We start from the raw sequence: 19,006 nt of genomic DNA, 5'->3' as shown, positions 1-19,006 counted from the left end.
TTCATAAAAAGTACTATATACTGATGTTCAATTCAAATTGGGTGTTTCTTCATTACTCTGATGCAGCAAATTGCCAAACCCTATTATAGTGAATACCCTGATATAAGGAACATTTCTCCAGGTCACAGAAGACAATAGACAGATCCAGACTCACACTAACCTTGGACTACTTTACCTCAAGTAAGGTAACCCGAGATCATAACCATGGTCTGTGAAGCCAGCTGTGTGTTAGTATTTGAGCTTAATGTCCAGACACAAATATTGCTAGAAAGCCAAATAAATATTGACGTTGTGCCATTTACCTGTATTTAGTAACATATGCCACCTGTGGCTAATACAGTAATGTAATTTCACATGTTTAGTATTACTGAATTCAGCAACCTGAATTAAGATGGTATTCCTCTGATTGTAATTAAAAGAAGCAATTCTGATATGACTTCTAATCAGGCTGAAACAGGCAGTTCCATATCTGTCCACTAGAGGGCGACTACTGACAGCCACCAAGGGGAGTTACATTCAGAAGCAGAATCTCAATATTGTCCCATTTACTTTGGGATTTTTAATTAATTAATTAATTAATTAATTAATTAGGATTCTCCAGACAAGCTCAAAGCCATGTAAAGGCAGGTTTAGAGAACAATGATAAGAACTCAATACTGGAATGATTGAAGCAGACACCATGAGATAGTAAGGGGAATTGTGGCCGGGCCAGCATAAGAGAGAGAGCGTGTGCGTGTGTGTAGCAAACACGTGGGAATATAACTGAATGAGTAATGGTCAAAGAGGCTCCAGACACAGGTGTATAAGACGGGAAATCACGGGTGCTAGCGAGTTAATGTCGGGGTTGGTGAAGGTGCATGTCGCTGTGTTGTTGTCCTGTTTATATTCGTAAGTGTTTTGTGTAGAGCTTTCGTTTTGGCCCTTGTGGTGTTTTATTTGTTAATGTGTTTTTGTTTGTTACTGTACTGTGACGCTACCCTGTCACAGGAATGTAAAAAAGCGATTACATGTGAAGCTACTCGCTCTTTAATATAGTATAGTATATAGTAGAAATACAAGAGCCTTCCCTCTTACCAAGATGAAAGCTGCTAAGAAATATCCATTCTAAACTGGGGGAATATAATGCAAGTTGAATCCTGGACTTGATCACAGCAGAGATGCTATTTTGTGGTCTTCACTATATATTATTCTTAACTCTTGGAAAGTTTAGGGTTAAAATGGGGTCACAACCCCTTCGAGAAGAGAAGAACATTCTGTTCATCGGGTTCTGGTTTCTTTTTTGCATCCCCCTCGTGACTCACTGAGACACTCAAGTACTACAGTATGTACAATCGGCCAGATGTATCACCAACATGCTATTTGTGAAATGAAAATCAGCCTGTTAGTGTTACAGAGACAAACAACTTGGGCACACTTTTAAATCCTTCAACGCACAGTTTAATTTTACTGGTGCAAACTAGACAAAACATAAGAAAAGTTTGGGAGCAAGACGAGTCTGTTCGATCAAATTAAACAGGGCAGAACATCATTGTTTTTGAATACTTCACCTGGTAGGCTATTCTATGCATTTATAACTCTGGGTAAAAAAATGCTTCCTACCTTCCTTTCAGAACGTACTGTTATCACCTTGCATTCTTAATCTCTGTGCTAAACTTCACGTACTGAATTGGGTTAACTTTACCATTTAGGATTTTACAAACTCCAATAAAATCCCTTCTATCCTGTCTTTTTTCTAGTTTGACTCTTTAAACCTATCCTTCAACCCTCATGAGATTTCAGAATACGTTTTTCAAACCACTTGAACCCTAATAACTAAATAAAAGGCTAATGACAGCTTTAGCCTGGGTGAGAAGTGTGTGCTTCCAGAGATAATCACGCTCTCTATTAACAAGCAGCCGTGTAAAAAAGTAATCTATGGAACTGGCTGAGGCCACAGTGAAGTGGCAGCCCCTTTGGTGAGATGTGAAACCCATTGCAGCTGTCAGAATAAGGTGAGTGAAACCGGCACCTAGGGGGCCCAATCATTGCTTCACACCAGAGCATCTAGTCTTAAATTGACAGCATGCATTGTGGTATAAATCACTACTTCCAGTGGTAAAGGCATGGTATGCTGTGTTTTAAAGGTGAGGTAACCAGTAACCAGTGGTTTCTTATCTCTCACTAGAATAGAAATACTTTCAAAAGAGTACCCTTATTTTAGCCTTGACTCAGGTGAAGTGAGGACCGCATCATTCCCACACATTTTGTTTCTGGTTCCCACATGCACCCCACACCCATGTGTTATGCTTCCTGCAGTGGTTACTGGAGGGTTAAGCTACATCCAAACTCGACGCGAGCGATGCAAGCGAAGTCGTTGAATGTCAATCCACACCAGACGCGACTTGGAAACGATCCAAAAGACTGGAAATAAATACATGACCCCACCCATGCATTCCTATTGGACATACTAGGGATGGGCATCCCATTACAAAACAGGGCTTGTTTTGATAAAAGGTTACCACCCTGACCTCCAGCAACTCCGCTGTAAAATAAAGGTTGGACTTGTAAAATCTATAGATCAGAGTTATTGAACATCCCTATATATCCAACAGTTTTATTGTTATCCTATATTAGTAGTAATTGTACAGTTGTACTCGTAGTAGTATTATTTTTTTCTTTGTGGTACCAGCAGTAGCAGTAATCTGATTTTAAGTTCGGTACATCGGTCAGCAGACAGCTGGACAATAGTAGTATAGTTGAACTGATATTTTCAACAAAATTATTTTATTGTTACACATTTATATAACAACTTACTGCAATCTCAATTGTGTTTCTTTACAAATTCCTTCATGGATCCTTTTTATTAAATTCTTAAAGTATTTTAAAGTGCAACCTTCTTCTTCTCCTCCTTCTTCTTTTTATTATTATTATTATTTATTTCTTAGCAGACGCCCTTATCCAGGGCGACTTACAATTGTTACACGATATCACATTATACATTATTTCACATTATACAGATATCACATTATTTTTACATACAATTACCCATTTATACAGTTGGGTTTTTACTGGAGCAATCTAGGTAAAGTACCTTGCTCAAAGGTACAACAGCAGTGTCCCCCACTGGGGATTGAACCCACAACCCTCCAGTCAAGAGTCCAGAGCCCTAACCACTACTCCACACTGCTGCCCTTCTTCTTCTTCTTCTTCTTCTTCTTCTTCTTCTTCTTCTTCTTCTTCTTCTTCTTCTTCTTCTTCTTCTTCTTCTTCTTCTTCTTCTTCTTCTTCTTCTTCTTCTTCTTCTGTTGTTGTTAAGCATACATAATTACTATCTTTATTATTATTATTATTATTGTTATTGTTATTATTATTATTATTATTATTTTTATTATTATTATTATTTTCATTTTTATTTTTATTATTATTATTATTATTATTATTTTTATTATTATTATTATTATTATTATTATTGTTATTGTTATTGTTATTATTATTATTATTATTATTATTATTAGTGTTATTATTATTATTAGTGTTATTATGCGCAGGTCACCACTTACCTTGTATTAGTACAGATGCCATTCTGCAGATCTATTTTTCTATTTTATCATAAACACTATTGAAGACTGTGACACATCAGATCATGGGTGAGTGTTTGAGCCGTCTCTGACAATGTACTTATGAATAATTATACACAAAACAAGTTTGTGTGCCATGGCAAGACGCAAGACTTGTATTTAGTTTTTCCTTTTAAAACAGTCTGGTGAACAGATATGGCTCATAATCAAACTATGAGCTTGGTGAATCTCTTTATGCAGATGTTCACTTTATGCATATGTAAAGACATTCTTCTTGTCACAGATTTATGCCACAGAACAATTTAGTGAACAAACCAAAAAAAAGCCACCTGCAAGCCACGACTACTGGAACTACATAAAATGATTAGCTTGTTTTCAGGCATGATGTGTTTTGAGGCGTGTGTTTGACGTGTTTCAAGGCTTCTGATTGGTCAGTTTCATTCCAGTCACGCAACGAAAAAAAATAGAAACAGGTTCTCTTTTAGCAATGCAAAATGTTCTCAATGCGATGTCGCTCGCATGGCTCGCTGCTGGTGTGAATACTCCCATTTCACTGAAGTGACTTCTAAATGATTTGCTTGCATCGCTCGCCTCCACTGTGGATGCAGCTTTAGAGTTTGTTGAAATATAAGTAAGGCTGTATTTTTTTCATGGTTATCACAGATTTCACAATTTTCATGAAATGTATCCATTGCCGTGAAATATGTGGTAAAAATACAAAGGGCCCTATTTAGCAACGTTCGCAAACCCCTAAGGCAATCGCAAAACACTTTTGCAGACAGCACACAGAATCATGCGCACGTGTGGCAAACAGACTTTGCCCACCTGTGTGATTTAGCAACCGTGTTTTAATGCGCACCTGGCAAGTCAGCATTAGCACTGAACACGGGCTGATCTTTAGGGGAGTGTCCTCATTTACATACAAATGTAGCGATTTAGCAAACTATCAACAGTGTTAGCGTTTGCGTTTCAATTGACATGTGAAAACCAGGTCTAAACTGTGTGCATATTACATGGTCGACTATAAATACCGGTGAAACTAGTGAAGCAGGTAAAGAAGAGAGAGAAATAAAAGAAATACGGAGTGCGCACTGGATTTCTACGTGGCCAGGCAAAGAGAGAGGAGGAGGAGGAGACATCCCCAAATATTTAGATGTCATCTGTCTTTTCTGAGCCTGGCTGACACACAATGTATGCAGCAATTTTGCCTCAACAGACAAACAATCACTGACATCTGCCAGCTGCTTCAGGTTGACCTGGAAGGAGACATGCAGAGAGCACACTGTTTGTCTGTAGCACTAACATTGTAGGCCACTGGCTCGTTCCAACGTACTGTCGGTTACAGTATACTGCAGACATGAGCCAGTCGGCTGTGCAGTGCGAGGTGTACCTGCAGCTTAAGTAAAGTGTGCAGGAGAATTCATCTTTCCCTGTCTCTCACGAGCTGCAACAAAATACAAAGCACGGTTTTCTTGGGAGGTATGGGTTTCCTGGTGTCCTGGGAGCCATTGATCTACATAAATCGTAAGGGGACCTATTCTGTCAACATGCAAGAAGTATGTGATGCCAACAACTGCATCACAAATGAGTTTGCAAACCATCCTGGCTCTGCTCAGGACTCGCTTATCCTTGCTAATTCGCAGGTGGCAGCTGCGTTTCAGTGGGATGACAGTCAGAGAGGCTGGTTGATAGGGGACAACAGGTATACAAAGAAAACAGCAGCAGTGGCAAAGAAAAGACAAATACTTGCTACAATATAGTTCTCCCTGTACAGTTCCTCAAACCCAAGTCATATTTTTTCTTTCCGTACGAAATGTGTGTGTGTGTGTGTGCGGGTGGGTGGGTGTGCGGGCGTGTGCGTGGGTGTGTGTGCGCATCCGTGCAGGGCAGGGGGTTGTTTGGGTGGGAGGGGGCAGGTTACAACGTGCTCACCTACATACACGTCAAATCAGATGAAATAATCAGATATGTGATGTTTATATGTTTACCCGTATGTTAAGCCTTTCTGGTAGCCTGAGCCCACCCCCTAGTGGACAGATGTTTACATTACACACCCACCATAAGACTGTTCCAGGCTGAAAATAGAGCTCAGCCTTGTTTATATGAGGTACAATCAGACCCATTTAAGTTAATCTCAGTTAATGTCAAATCATGGCAACTATTAACCTCAAATGAACTAAATCCTGGTTAAGATTCATATTTCTTATCCAATTTCTTATTGGTTTCTTCCATCCACTGGAGAGACACATGGAGTGCTGCATGGGAAGCAGGCTAATGGTTACACTGTGCTGCACAGGATGGACTACTCGACAGGAATGGGAATCTAAACTAGTACAGCAGCTTCTAATGACAGGCTCCTACTGCCCCCTTACCTTTTTATGATGTTTGTAATCACTCAAATAGGATGCTTTTTAATACTTCTTTTATAGCTGCCTGCCAGGCATACAGTATGTAATGTAGGGTAGATCAACCAAAAGGATTTTTTATTGGTAAGCATCAGCACATCTAGTGCAGAGAAGTGTACTCCCGACAACACTAAAGGAAACGGGTTTCCAAAGTGGCTCTGGCTCTCTCTTCTGTTAAGACACTTTGGCTAATCTAGCCTAGGTTACATATATCTACGACAGGCAAACAGAACCAAGGAGCCACTCCTCAACTCTGGGGAATTCAACTTAACAGACTTATCAAAAACAGTAGAGAGAAGTACAAAAGTAGAAAACAAATGGATATGTTGCACTGATTATTATTATTATTATTATTGAGCTCTACTGTGTCCTTGGCTTTTACACAACAACTGTAAAGCTGCAGAGTCAGCGTCTCGTTCTGTAATCCCTTCGGCCTTCTCATTTTCTTACTTTGTGTTTTGTTACTAAGCAGTGGATCACTGTCACAGATTAATGGAACAGTTGGTTGAGATTCTAATGATAATGACACTGGTATTTTCCTCATTGCCCTGTGTAATTAAGAAACCATTTCTTCCATGCTTATCGCTGGTTGGCATTCGCAGGTGTTTTTTGATATAGCTTTGTTTGTTAGCTCTGTATTAAGATGGATTTAATCACCATGGATTCAGATTAGGTAGTACAGTGTATTTCAATATATTGAATCTCTTGAGAGATCTGGCCTTGGATTGGAAAGACGTGGTTAGAACTCCCCCGTAGCCACCTGTTCAATCTTGTTAAATCCGGAAGCACATTTCTAAGTTTTATAAGGGTCCTTATTTAAGGGCTAGTGGCTTCGCTGTGGTGCGTTGCAAGATGAGAATGTAACGCCTAAGTCAATAAAGATTAATTAAAAAAATATTTGAAAGAGGGAGTTTCATTATTACAGAGTAAGCGACACAGCAATGCCATTATCAATACTGCACTACGACTTGAAGTTATTTATTTACTGTACCTGTTTGTCTGAAATAATCATTGTAATTCACTGAAAGAGTTTTTCAGAGCAAGGCTAGAGCATCCCTTTGAAGTGTTTCATTTTTTAGAACAGGTGTTGTTAATTCCGTCATTGAGTAATAACTGTATGGCTGACCTCCATAGAAAATTGATGGGTATCTGGTTGTTTTAGAATTTGTGTTTCATTTACACGTAGAGGTAGGGAAGGGGATTACTGTAGCAAAGACTAATCCCAGTCCAGAGTTCTGCCACCTGACCCACTTCCAGAGCTAGGCCTGAGCTCTTTCAGTGTCTCCAATAAAAGTGTGCGGGGTGAGACACTGTACAGTAATAGAAAACACTTGTGTGCAGGCTGGGGTGCGACACTGTACAGTAATAGAAAGCACTCGTGTGCGGGGCTGGGGTGAGACACTGTACTGTAATAGAAAGCACTCGTGTGCGGGGCTGGGGTGAGACACTGTACTGTAATAGAAAGCACTCGTGTGCGGGGCTGGGGTGAGACACTGTACTGTAATAGAAAGCACTCGTGTGTGGGGCTGGGGTGAGACACTGTACAGTAATAGAAAGCACTCGTGCATTTAAAGTATAGTATGTGAGCACGGGGTTGCACAGAATTAATTCACGTGCTGGGATTCAAGTGAATAATAATTAGTAATTGAATCCCAGCACAACAGTATATATAGATGCACGTTTGACTCACTCGGGGTTGGGTGTTCGAGAGTGGAGAACGGGAGAGAGAGGAGTAAAAGAAAAACAACGTAAATAATAAGTGTTTATAGACTCACCGTGTTTGTTTGTGTGTCTGTCTGTGCACCGTTTGTTAAGTGTTAGTTCGTTTTGTTTGTCTATTTATTTTGGCGTAAGTGCCGTGTCCTGTTTTGTGTTTGTGTTTGTTTGTTCAACCTTTTTATTTTCTGTTCTGTTTATTAAATGCTGAGCGAAACTCCACCAAACCACACCTCTCTGTCGTTTTATTTCCTGCTTCTGGTCTGACGCCACCCACTCCGGCCGTCTTTGTGACAGTGAGACACTGTACAGTAATAGAAAGCACTCGCGTGTAGGGTGAGACACTGTACAGTAATAGAAAGCACTCTTGCGCAGGGTGAGACACTGTACAGTAATAGAAAGCACTCGTGCGCAGGGTGAGACACTGTACAGTAATAGAAAGCACTCGCGTGTAGGGTGAGACACTGTACAGTAATAGAAAGCACTCGCGTGCAGGGTGAGACACTGTACAGTAATAGAAAGCACTCGCGTGCAGGGTGAGACACTGTACAGTAATAGAAAGCACTCGCGTGTAGGGTGAGACACTGTTCAGTAATAGAAAGCACTCGCGTGTAGGGTGAGACACTGTACAGTAATAGAAAGCACTCGCGTGTAGGGTGAGACACTGTACAGTAATAGAAAGCACTCGCGTGCAGGGTGAGACACTGTACAATAATAGAAAGCGCTCGCGTGCAGGGTGAGACACTGTACAGTAATAGAAAGCACTCGCGTGTAGGGTGAGACACTGTACAGTAATAGAAAGCACTCGCGTGTAGGGTGAGACACTGTTCAGTAATAGAAAGCACTCGCGTGTAGGGTGAGACACTGTACAGTAATAGAAAGCACTCGTGTGCAGGGTGAGACACTGTACAGTAATAGAAAGCACTCGCGTGCAGGGTGAGACACTGTACAGTAATAGAAAGCACTCGTGTGCAGGGCTGGGGTGAGACACTGTACAGTTATTTCTAAATGTAATGCTAGAAAGTACTTTTTTACCCAGGAAAAAGGGGGAGGGGGGGGGAGCGAAGTGTGCAAACATAGATACACAGTATACAAATGTAGGCATTAATGAATGGGTTAACTCTGCGTTTGCTTTCACTTTGAAATGTTGTACTCCTACGCACTCACCCTGTTTACAAACGAGAGGGGGCCATTCAGCCCATCTTGCTCGTTTGGTTGTTAGTAGCTTATTGATCCCAGAATCTCATCAAGCAGCTTCTTGAAGGATCCCAGGGTGTCAGCTTCAACAACATTACTGGGGAGTTGGTTCCAGACCCTCACAATTCTCTGTGTAAAAAAGTGTCTCCTATTTTCTGTTTTGAATGCCCCTTTATCCAATCTCCAATTGGGACCCCTGGTCCTTGTTTCTTTTTTCAGGTCAAAAAAGTCCCCTGGGTCGACATTGTCTATACCTTTTAGGATTTTGAATGCTTGAATCAGATTACCGCGTAGTCTTCTTTGTTCAAGACTGAATAGATTCAATTCTTTTAGCCTGTCTGCATACGACATGCCTTTTAAACCCAGGATAATTCTGGTTGCTCTTCTTTGCACTCTTTCTAGAGCAGCAATATCCTTTTTGTAACGGGGTGACCAGAACTGGACACTATCCTAGGTGAGGTCTTACTAATGCATTGTAAAGTTTTAACATTACTTCCCTTGATTTAAATTCAACACTTCTCACAATATATCCTAGCATCTTGTTGGCCTTTTTTATAGCTTCCCCACATTGTCTAGATGAAGACTTTTCTGAGTCAACATAAACTCCTCGGTCTTTATCATCGATCTGAGTGCCTCTCGTGGAGACACGTTCTGGCAAAATTGAGCTACAACAGTATTACATTGAAAGTCTTAAATATACTGTATACAATCTATGTTAATAACTTTTACTCTTGTCCAGAGTACTACATAAACATTCATGTGATTTCTGCACTAAGTGGTCGTACTTTAATACAAATTAAAGTTAGTAAGCTGTGTATTGCAATGTTTTGTGGCAGACTGCAAGCACCAGCCAAAAAGGGAAGCTGCTCCAGGTTTCCTGTAGTAGCTCATGCTCATCTCCTAAAGAAGTGGTATGTCAGTTTGTGCTAATCTGTACTAATAAAATGAATAAGAAATATCCAAAACCATTTGTGTATGTAATTTGTACACCAAAGTGATTTTCCGTTTCAACATTACTCTTTTCCATTTGAAGTAGTTTCCATGCGTTTCCATTTCTATAACTTGATATTTATGTACTGGACTTACACTTTCAAGCTACGTTGTTCAAGTAAATGCCAATAAATTATTTATTATTATTTGTACTTATTTTAATCAAGCAACACTTATAAAACATATTAAAAACAAAATAAAAAAATACAACTTACATTAATGTTTACAGAAACGGACTTCTGAAAACTGTAAAATCAAAAGTGTTTGAAATGGCAGTTCTCGCAAGCGCATTTTTATTTATTAATGCACTTGCACATTCTTGGACTCGGCAGTTAATGAGAAACGGCATCATGGGAAAGTATGTATACTCAGAATCTTGGAAGACTACAAATAAATGGAAGGTCTGGCTTGTTCCATGAATATTTTTACAAACTTAAAATGTGTATTTTTGTTTGTTTTGTATAAAATGCAAAAGAAAAAAATGGAATACATGAAAAAAATAGAAAACGAAATACAACTTATGGCTTGCCTTTTCTGTATTCAAATTTACTACCAATTAATACTGCTTCTTGTCTTATGTCTTTAATTTAGAAATTGCTTCACATTCTTCTCTTCTGGCTCACTTGGTATTATGGTATCTATATAATGTGACCTTGTTTGTTTTTGTGCCTCAAATATAATTTCTCTGTTTCATTGGTGTCTGGTTCTGTCTTTCACCACTTTTTCTGTGTGTAATAAATTACTGCAAAACCAAACAGTTTGCTTACTTTGAAATGTACTGTGTGCTAAGACAAGTTTGTGGTTTTAAAATTCTAATATAACTATATTATTTTGTAATTACTTTTCATAGACACATATAAGTAACTTTAACTTGCTCTTCAATCTCGATGCCTAAAATCATAAAAAAATGAACAAGTTACACTGGGGGAGGACACCCACACCCCCCTGCACCCTCGCTGGGGAAGGACCCCCATACCAACCTGCACCCTCGCTGGGGGAGCACCCCCATACCCCCCTGCACCCTCGCTGGGGGAGGACCCCCACACCCCCCTGCACCCGCGCTGGGGGAGGACCCCCACACCCCCCTGCTGGGGGAGGACCCCCATGCCCCCCTGCACCCGTGCTGGGGGAGGACCCACACACCCCCTGCTCCCGCGCTGGGGGGACCCCCATGCCCCCCTGCACCCGTGCTGGGGGAGGACCCACACACCCCCTGCTCCCGCGCTGGGGGAGGACCCCCATACCCCCCTGCACCCACGCTGGGGGAGGACCCCCATGCCCCCCTGCACCCGTGCTGGGGGAGGACCCACACACCCCCCTGCTCCCGCGCTGGGGGGGGACCCCCATAACCCCCTGCACCCGCGCTGGGGGAGGACCCCCATACCCCCCTGCACCCGCGCTGGGGGAGGACCCCCATACCCCCCTGCACCCACGCTGGGGGAGGACCCACACACCCCCTGCTCCCGCGCTGGGGGGGGGACCCCCATACCCCCCTGCACCCGTGCTGGGAGGGGACCCACACACCCCCTGCTCCCGCGCTGGGGGGGGACCCCCATACCCCCCTGCACCCGTGCTGGGAGGGGACCCACACACCCCCTGCTCCCGCGCTGGGGGGGACCCCCATGCCCCCCTGCACCCGTGCTGGGGGAGGACCCACACACCCCCTGCTCCCGCGCTGGGGGAGGACCCCCATACCCCCCTGCACCCACGCTGGGGGAGGACCCCCATGCCCCCCTGCACCCGTGCTGGGGGAGGACCCCCACACCCCCTGCTCCCGCGCTGGGGGAGGACCCCCATACCCCCCTGCACCCGCGCTGGGGGAGGACCCCCATACCCCCCTGCACCCACGCTGGGGGAGGACCCACACACCCCCTGCTCCCGCGCTGGGGGGGGGACCCCCATACCCCCCTGCACCCTCGCTGGGAGGGGACCCACACACCCCCTGCTCCCGCGCTGGGGGGGGACCCCCATACCCCCCTGCACCCGTGCTGGGAGGGGACCCACACACCCCCTGCTCCCGCGCTGGGGGGGGACCCCCATACCCTCCTGCACCCGCGCTGGGGGAGGACCCCCACACCCCCCTGCACCCACGCTGGGGGAGGACCCCCATACCCCTCTGCCTTCTACTTAGGATTTCTAGCCTCATACTTTAAATGAAAATGAAAAGACTGCACTGTATTAGAAACACATAACACCTTAAAAGGGTGCATCTGTTCAGAAACTTGGAGGCTCATGTGATGTGATATTCAATTACCAACTGCACATTTTCAATGAGGAAACAACATACATTAGTAGTAATGAGTCTTATGCCTTGCAGTGAACTTCCCTGCCCCCAGAAGGAAGGAAGCATGGAGCCAAGGAAGGAAAGGGGGAGGTATGTGAATGACGTACCTGGTTCAATGAAATGGTCACAATGCTTTCTTTTCTGAATCCCTCTGAAATACAAATGTAACAAAACAAAATCAGTGTTTGTTTTGTTATGAAGTTCAGTAGCACCATTGACATTTACTTGCAGTTGTAATTAGAAATAATGAAGTGTATCTAATTACTATTGTGTATTTGTAAGTGCAAATACACGACGCACACCGATCTCATGCACCATCTGTAAAGAAGTGGTGACCCCTTGGAGAACGCCAGGGCTTTTCATTTTTAATTCTGAATTTACCAGTGCTGAAAGTGAGTTTTTTATTTTCCATTTTTGTATTAATTTACTATCAAATTTGAAATTCCCAATGTGAACATCGCCTCACTGCTGCAACCCACTTTCCGATCAGGAGGACTGACGGTCAACAGCGGCCTCAATTTCTGCTGTCAAGTCGGTTGCTTCTTTCCCTCACGAACCTAAGCGACAAATGTTATTAAGATACTAAACCCTGGAGGCAAGGCTCCAGCCTGGGAATTTCTACCTGGACTCGGCAGGCTCAGCACAGTAGGGGGTGCTGAAACGTGGTGAGGCCAGCCCAGCCCATTTTCCTCCCGAACGCTAATGCAGCACTCCCTGTGGGTCCCTAGCCAAGATCGGCAACTCGGCTTGAGCAGGACTCAAACCACTCCAAGTGCTTTTACTAGGAGAGCCACTGAGGACCACAAGTGTGTTTCACAACCAAATGCAATGGACTGGAACTGTCGTGATCATTGGAGTCAACTTGTAGTGGCACTTACCATTTTTTAGGACCAGGGATTTCTTTGTGGAGACATTTTGTTTTGGTGAAGACACGCTGCTTTCAGGGGTAGAAAGACTCAATTTCCCATGATCCCAGGAACCTGTAGTTTTTTGAGTTGTCAGGAAACTTATTGGCTGGGAGCAGTTCTAAAACAGCAAGGGACAGAATTTGGTATTAGAATTAGCATCATTTCTTTTTAAAATGTTAGTGAATTTAGCCATAAATAATGAGGGACATCATCTCCAATCAAGCTATGTGCTGACAGGTAAGTGCCAGGAGAGCGTCCCTCATAGCTCTGCAAGCGAGAGAGACCACACCTCAATGAGCAGTCTTATACACTAGCAAAATACCAAGAGAGCAAACAGCAAAAGCACAACTAATAACAGACAGCCCATTGGAATGAACTAAACACCACCACTATACCAGGAAACATTTCCCACTTAACGCCTCACGCCAGCTACAATTCTTCTCTCCTTTTTTTAAAACATGTATTTACCCTTTGATATTAAGTTTTCAACGTTTCACATCTTTATTTGATGTAATTTATTTGTACTTCTTACTATTTACTTGTGCTCTTTTTCCATTCTTGCTTACCTGACTAACTAGCCCCTCTCACCTCTGCAGGGCTAATTCCCCATTGTGGATAATTAGCACACACCCACTCCTGTTAACATGATCATGAGGAGACCATTCACAGTTTATCAATACAGAGTCCATACTCCAAAATGATGCAAGTAGTGAATCCAAAAGATATACAGTATATGGCCCACATTAACATTCTAAGACCCCATGCCTTCAGCAAGTCTCAAATGTGTAGTTTTGTATGAGGTAATTTACCCATCCAGAACAATTTAAACACGTTACAAACTTGCACTGAATCAATGGCTGCCCATGGTGAGAACACTATTGGCAGTGTTATGCAAGTGTTTCGAATCTTTCTTATCCAAACCGTGGATCTGACATGCCCTGGAGTATCAATACAACCCACTGGGCGGATTGTCACAATAACAAGGATCAAGTTATATTATGTAGGCTTTTACAGTAATTAATACCAGTACCTAAAACAAAAACAACCCACTATGTGCTTGGATACTCACTGACTATTTATTTCTTTGGGTGGCTTACAGTGCAATTTATCATATTGAAATGTGCATTGGGGTGCCAATTTATTTTTTAAGCTGAAGCCGTTTCTATGGCAATCAGAGAGCTGTGGCTGAAGAGTTACACTTCCAAATGATTACAGGATCATGTTGCTGGGTAGATTTGAGCCCCCCATTCCTGTTCCTGTTTCAATTTCCATGGTTGGAAATGAGACTCCCATAAACCTTGGTTAAAACACACCTTTTGGGCACAGATTTAATCTGCAGTTTGTTTAAAATATAACTACTTATAAATAAAATGTCCTTATTAAAACAGTATTATACAGACATGCATTACCAGTTAAGTGAGAAGTCAATAGGGACTTAAGTATCTCTACCAGTGGCCAATTGATAGCACATTCAAACAATTATTGTCAACTGATATTAGGGGAGGATGGAGGGTTGACTCAGGCTAGACCTTTGAAGAACACTAGGACATGTGCATGATGTGACCTTGAGTGGTATGGGCTCGTATTCAGACTGGCATGCATTTCAGCTGAGAGGCCATCTGTACAGGTACTGGCCTGGCCCAACCTTGCTTAGTCTCTAAACACTGACAATGCAAAGTTATTTCAAATGTAAATGAGATACGCTTTGTATACTGAGCATCAAAAGAAACGTATCACTTATATTTGAACATCAAAAGAAATGTATCACTTATATTTGAGCATCAAAAGAAACTTATCACTTATATTTAGAAAAAATTCATTAGATGTGATCGAAAAATGACAAACTCTGTTTTAGAGCAGGTGCAGTGACTTTTTATTGTGCTGATTAACAATTGACATCACGAAGATGCTGCAAAATGATCTGTCGATCTTGGGATGGTGTTGTGACTCTTGATCTCCCAGTTCGTGGCCTGTCATTGACAGAGTGTGTCTCGTCAGGTTTGAAATTGCTGGTTGTAAGCGGCGAGCCACAGTACGCTGCCCTAGTCCAGCCTCCAACATGCCAATTGCATGAAGGCGCTGCTCTCTTGACAGACGTGGCATATTGTTTTTTTTTTCTGTGATTTTCTTTATTGCTTTTATTCAAGCTTGAAATTCAACAGCTGAAATCACTCCATATCCAGTGTCCAATAAACTGTCTCACTAATTAGGTGATTAAGTGCATATGCTTCAGTCATAGTCACTCAAGCGTGTCATGGTCAAGGATGAATGATCGAGTGATTAAAAAAAAAAAAAAACATTTCGTCAATGTCCATCATTTATATACCTTATTTTTTTTCGAAAATAAATGTGTTATAATAGTGATAAGTTTCTTTTGATGCTCAGTATATAAACTCTATTTGTCTATTTGTACTTACTGTAAAAGAAAGAGCCTTTTTCTTTTCCTTCATTCTTTTTATAGCACTCCTCACCTGAAAACAGATGGTAAGAGTGTGTTAGCTGGTGGCACAGCAGGTCATTCACTATCCTTCAATGCCTTTCACCTCTGGAGTCCTGGGCTCAACTCAGGCTCAGTGCAATGAGTTTGGCTGTTAAAAACTAAAACTAAAAACATACATAGTATCTACCCAAAAGGTTAAAGTCATATGACATTGAACAGCTAAGATGACACTTTCCAAACGAGTGGGTTATGATACCCTGACTTGTGATGCAAGTACAAAACAACACAAGCACAATGGATTAAAGGAATCTCCTTGGACATTAAGCCTTTTCAGCTGCTGCTGTTGTTTAACCATGGTACTGGGTGCTCTGTTCAAAAGAACCTTAACACGTTCAACACCCGACTGTTACATGTTACACATACGGAAAACATGTTTGAGAACACAACTGAAATAAAATTATTGTTACTAAATAAACTTCTGATTTTCATTATTGCGATGTTATTGTGATTGCTATGATTATTATTATTATTATTATTATTATTATTATTATTATTATTATTAATCGTATTATTATTATTGGCAATTATTGCAAAAAGCTTTGGGGCTGATTTTCAAAGCGATCTCACCAAAGTGTAAATTATTCAATTACCAAAGAGTGAAATAGTCAAAGGAGAAAACCTCCTTTCTTTTAATGTTTTTCGTTAAAGGCATTTTAAGCAAGTTTAAGAAAGGTTGTTTATTTCTCTTTTGATAATTCAGTGGCAATAGGCCTGACAGTAGTACTATTAATAACTAGGGAATGCATTGATGTATTGCCTTTAACAGAAAAGTCCACATTGATCTTGATAATATTTTTCTCCAAAGCATCATTTTCTTTTTCCAGTTTTCATTTTCTTGGCCATTTTACCTGGAGGGTGAAATTGTCCCCACCCCTTCAATGGCTTCTTTCCTGTCATAAACCAGCCAGCTGCTTCCCCTATATAACATGACCCAGACGATACTGCTGAGGTCAAACGTCTCAGTAACCTGAGAATAAGGCATAGAAACTGAGAGCTTCATTTAACCGGAAGTAGTACCAGATAACATGTTCTTAAATTAAAATGCATGTGTGTTATAACTAGGGCTTCTATTTTTTCTTTTTTTTATTAATTCCATTTTTCAGAGCTGATTTTTAGCTATTTGAGTTTTATGTAAATCATTTTTTAGGGCTTTCGCTTTTTACATACTGTATGAAATGATTGTTTTCAGTTACTTTCCACAATGCTTGGGTGTTTTTTTCTGTCAACATGTACAGTAGTACGCAACTCGACAGTATTTGCACACCAAGTTGAACCATCTTTCCTTTGCTGTCTTCCACAACAAATTCCTTTTTTTACATTTCACCACAATTTGCAATTCTGTTTTAAATCCTCCATATCTTAACTAATACAGCTTTAAATCCTGTGAACAAGCCTCCATTCCTAATTGCAATCTTGTTTTAAATCTCACAAGTGGAATCTCCAAAGAAATGTAGGAATGTAGTGCCACTGAGTTAGGTAGGTTTAAAGTATTCAGAGCGAATCAATCAGTGCGTTTACATGAGCAAAAGAATTCGGGTATTTTTCAGAAAACTAATTCCGATATCAAAAGTCATGTAAACATGGTTTTCAGAAAATGTATCGTAATATTCCAAAAGTCAGTTTTCGGGAAACAGCACCTTGAAATTTCCGATTAAATATTGAAATAGTATACTGCGCATGTGCACACTTTGACCCTTTTCTCCTGCATGTGGATTTAGAAAACAGAAAATAATAATAATCTGTAGTGAGTCTGCATGCCTCCATTTGTCTGGTTAGGGATAAAGTAATACATTTGTTAAAGTCTGTATGTATTTGTTAATAGCCCATACTGAAGCAGCAAATTTTTTCCAGTTTTAAAATGACGTGAGAATTTAAAATAATGTCTGCATAAGAAACTGGTAATATAGAACAGGATGAGCTGTTGGAAAGGCTGATTGCACATTTTGGGGAATCTGAATAGAGGTATAGGATAGTAATCTTTGAATTTAAGACCTGACACTTCGATAAAGCACTTGAGTTATTGGATTGGTCTCTATTCTGTCGTAGAAATGTCCGGTCTGTTCAAATGTACTTAGGCTACTAGTACTTTACATGCGAAAATATCCTGCGTTTTCCGAAAACTTCAATCCATTTATACAGTTGAATTCTAATTGGATTTTCTATCGTTAATCATGCAAACACAGAAAAGTGACGTTTTAAGAAAATCCGTTTTCTGATTCAGTTTTCTGAAAACATTAGTTTTTGGAAAACGCTTTTCATGTAAACGTACTGAATGATAGAAACAAGTCAGGAAGGAGGGACATTGCCCAGCTGCACTTTAGGATTAGTGTTGAACAAACACATTCATGCCTGCCTGTACCCCTACCCCCACGCAGGAACACTGCCCTGCTAACTTCCCCTATTCAAAAAAATATAAAAACAAAAATAACGGTCTGGTTCTCTCTTTCCTTTTTTTCAATAAATATAATTTAATTAATAGAGAATACAAACAAACCAAGCTAACAACTATCTAGCCTAAACAGAAATGTATTTATTTATGTATTTATTTATTTTTTGCAATCTCCCCAAAATACAGGTTCTGTTGCATTCACAGCGTTGATAATGTTAGCTATAGCTAGATATTACTACAGCGCGGACCATGGGTCAAACCAATGTTTGTGTAGGATGCGTGTATCGTTTTTTTTTTGTTTTTTTTTAATTAATGTCGGCCTTCTGAAGTCATCTGAATGCCTTTCCACTTTTTATTTCATTTTAAACCGTTTAAATGCCAAACCATAACAAAACATAGAATAACAGAGTATATACAGAGAGTAAAAAAAGTGGACGGGTAAAATACATAGTTATCCCCGTCCCCCACCAAAGAGGGGGTGGACTGCCCCCTCTTCCTTACAGATTACGTGCCTATGCATACAGGCACATATATATATAATTTTTTTTTTGTCCTGCATTTGCCTTTAATTTATTTTTCTGCACATACTAATGCTTTGCATATATGATGTAGAATACGTGCTTATAAAATCTAACAGTAGTACGTGCAATACTTTTTCAAATGTTATGATTTTGAATGTGCTCTTCTTTAGACCGGTATTATTGTCATTGCTTGCGCCCCGGCACCTCTTTCTGTACAAATTAAGCACTGGTAATTAGTATTGTTTAAAAAAAAACACAAATAAATTAAATGTTTGAGTTGGAAATAAACCAAAATGTTATTATGTATAACTCAACTAAGGACTTCTTCAGCAGACAAGTCAAGACATGTTATACGTTGTCTGTATATTCTGCCCGCACTATATTTCCTCTTTTTCTGTTGCTCTTCTAGCATTTGCAAAAATAGCTGTCTGAAAGCCATGTTCACTTTAACTAGAAACAGAGATTGTCCTGAAATACTTCCTGCAAAATAATTAAGAGGAGTGTAACCAGTCTTAAGTGATTTCCATGCAACATAGTGA

General features: G+C 40.9%; 1 protein-coding gene across 2 annotated transcripts in view; it reads right to left on the bottom strand.

Annotated features, from left to right (window-relative positions):
* Positions 1-19,006, bottom strand: part of LOC117396771 (adhesion G-protein coupled receptor D2-like) — a 145,047-nt gene that overhangs the window by 14,291 nt on the left and 111,750 nt on the right. For both annotated transcript variants that reach the window (XM_059005506.1, XM_059005505.1), the window contains 3 exons: positions 15,475-15,528; positions 13,028-13,175; positions 12,257-12,300 (listed from right to left, as the gene is read on the bottom strand). In XM_059005506.1, the coding sequence (XP_058861489.1) occupies positions 12,257-12,300; positions 13,028-13,175; positions 15,475-15,528 (246 nt within the window). The remainder of the gene's footprint in view (positions 1-12,256; positions 12,301-13,027; positions 13,176-15,474; positions 15,529-19,006) is intronic.

Source organism: Acipenser ruthenus, chromosome 31 (genome assembly GCF_902713425.1).
Source record: "Acipenser ruthenus chromosome 31, fAciRut3.2 maternal haplotype, whole genome shotgun sequence".
Classification (NCBI taxonomy): Eukaryota; Metazoa; Chordata; class Actinopteri; order Acipenseriformes; family Acipenseridae; genus Acipenser; species Acipenser ruthenus.
The sequence above is the reverse complement of the archived record's forward strand: the minus strand, read 5'-3'. Positions and strand labels throughout refer to the sequence as shown.